This window comes from Tachysurus fulvidraco, chromosome 16 (genome assembly GCF_022655615.1).
Source record: "Tachysurus fulvidraco isolate hzauxx_2018 chromosome 16, HZAU_PFXX_2.0, whole genome shotgun sequence".
NCBI classification, from domain to species: domain Eukaryota; kingdom Metazoa; phylum Chordata; class Actinopteri; order Siluriformes; family Bagridae; genus Tachysurus; species Tachysurus fulvidraco.
In genome coordinates, this window is record NC_062533.1 from 21,059,551 (window position 1) to 21,062,050 (window position 2,500).

Consider the following 2,500-nt stretch of genomic DNA (forward strand, 5'->3'; position numbering starts at 1 on the left):
GTGATGTACAGGGACTCGGTGTCTTTTCACCTTCTGACATAGGCACACTCTCCTTGAGAGGTGTCAGAAACACTGGCCGCATCTCATCGTACGGCGTGGGGCTGCTCGTGTTGTACCTGTCTCACACACACACACACACACACACACACACACACACACACACACACACACACACACACACACACTTTTGTTACTAAACCAGTAAAGCTGTAAATATGCTCTAGTTTTCCTCGGGGTAGTTGCGAACTCAGCTACATCCTGGTGTCGTCTGTGTATCTTATCTAATCTCCCACCACTAGGGGGCAGAGCTGAGCACAAACATCCCTGACCAGCACTGGAATATCCTTCCTTATTACTTCATCTGATTTTGTACAACACAAACACAGAGATGTTGGAGCTGATTTTATTCTTAATCCTGAAACAGTGTCAGTAAAAAACACTGAAAATCGTTCCTTAGCACTGATGTGACATCATAAGATACAACAGCGCCCCCAGCTGTTCATGTTGGAATTGGTTTGAATTGAATCCCGTAAGAAAGAATTAATTAAATAATGAACTCATTTACAGGGTCTTTAGGTTCTGAGGGTGTTTATTTATTTATTTATTTACTATAGAATAAATCTGCTGCTGGAAGTGTGTGGAACGTTCTAGAACATTTCTCGTTTATTTTTTTTTATTTATTTCTCTACTAAAAAGTCCCAAACACTTTTATATAAATGTCTAAGAGCTTCAGTTCCACACATTTAGAGATTGTAAGGCTTCAGCTGATAAATGAAGCGATTTGCATTGACTCCGCCCCAAAAGTACATGATTAAAGTTGTGTAAATAAGCAGTGGTACGTCGAGCAGCTTGTGTAGATTTATTACTGTGTTTTGTGTAGTGTGATGGTGCAGTGACAGTGAGTTTGTTGTGTGTTTGTTGTGTTTTGTGGATCGTGTGTGACCTTGTCATGCTGTCGGTGATGAACAGTGTGTTGTGTGTCCGCGGTCATTACCAGTGTATCTGCACAGGAGCGATGTTACTGTAGTGTTTCTGGATCAGAGGCTCCAGTCTGTACGCCTGAAACACAACAACAACACAAACGAAAACAAATCAACCAACAACCACAAGCAGTCTTTACTGGTCTCACTGGTGCTTTAATAGATGAGCAGTTAGTTACAGACAGACGGATGTTAACAGACAGGTTTGTTCATTGTTTCATGGTTTTTATAAGCAAAAGTGGAATTGTATTCTGCCCCGACTGCACCCCCACCTCACAGTCAGGATTCCCCACTCATTTGTTATTTAACAACTCATCCGGTCTCGATCTCACAACAACTTTTGCCCTTCATCACCACAATCACCAATGGATCCCTAACATTTGGTCATGTACCAACTACTTTCAAGAGAACAAGGCTTATTCCCATCCTGAAGGTACCTGCTCTGGATGCATCAGACATCAGTAATTACAAACTGGTATCACTTCTCTATTTAATTAACTGTCTGTCTATCTCTCAGAGAACAATCTCCAAGATCCAAACAGTCTGACTTTAAAGCAGCACATTCGACAGAGACTTTCCTTTTGGACATCTTTAGAAGCTTCATCTGTCCTCATCCTCCTCAACCTTTCAGCAGCGTTTGATATGATCAACCACAAGACTAACTTGTCCACCTGCAGGAGTCTTGGAATTTGCAGATCAGCTTGGGATTGATCCTGGAAGGTCTCTCATATCAGGTAACATGGAGGGGAGTGACATCTGCTCAACACAGACTCTCCACTGGTGTCCCACAGGGCTCAGTACTCGGTCCTCTTCTTTTCTCCCTGTATACTCACTCTCTTGGTGAAGTTATTTCATCACATGGGTTCTCTTACCACTGCTATGCTGATGATACACAACTTATCTTCTCTTTCCCACCCTCAGATGCCACAGCTTCTGACCGGATCTCAGCATGTCTGGCAGAAATTTCATCATGGATGACTGCTCATCAGTTAAAGCTCAATCCTAGCAAAACTGACCTGCTGATCATCAGGTGATTCATCCCCAGGTCATGATCTTGCTATATCCCTGCACAACGATCTGATCTCCCCTTCAGCCACAGCTCACACCCTTGGGGTAACCATGGACAATCATCTGTCCTTTTCCTCTCATGTCCCTAATGTGACTCTCTCATGTCGGTTTCTTCTCTACAACATTAGAAGGATTCGGCCATTTTTCCACACACAGGCTGCTCAGGTACTTGTTCAGTCTCTTGCCATCTCAACACTGGACTACTGCAGCTCTCTCTATCACGTCTACATATGAACACATCCTCAGTAAATGACCCATAATAAAGCTACAGGACACCTCGCACCCTCAGAGCTACCAGCACTGCTCCTCTGGTCCCTCCATCTATCAGGGTAAGAGGGAGGAATGCAAAAAAACTCTTTTCTGTTCTGCACCGAGGTGGTGGAATGAACGTCCCTTAGAGGTCTGGATAGGTGAGTCATTGGATATCTTCAAACACTCGAACTAACACTTTC

General features: G+C 43.5%; 1 protein-coding gene across 5 annotated transcripts in view; it reads right to left on the reverse strand.

The window, feature by feature from the left end:
* Positions 1 to 2,500, reverse strand: part of ddhd1b (DDHD domain containing 1b) — a 15,443-nt gene that overhangs the window by 1,163 nt on the left and 11,780 nt on the right. For all 5 annotated transcript variants that reach the window (XM_027154914.2, XM_027154915.2, XM_027154911.2 and 2 more), the window contains 2 exons: positions 995 to 1,059; positions 1 to 116 (listed from right to left, as the gene is read on the reverse strand). The exon at positions 1 to 116 is cut by the window's left edge and continues 60 nt beyond it. In XM_027154914.2, coding sequence (XP_027010715.2) covers positions 1 to 116; positions 995 to 1,059 — 181 coding nt within the window. The remainder of the gene's footprint in view (positions 117 to 994; positions 1,060 to 2,500) is intronic.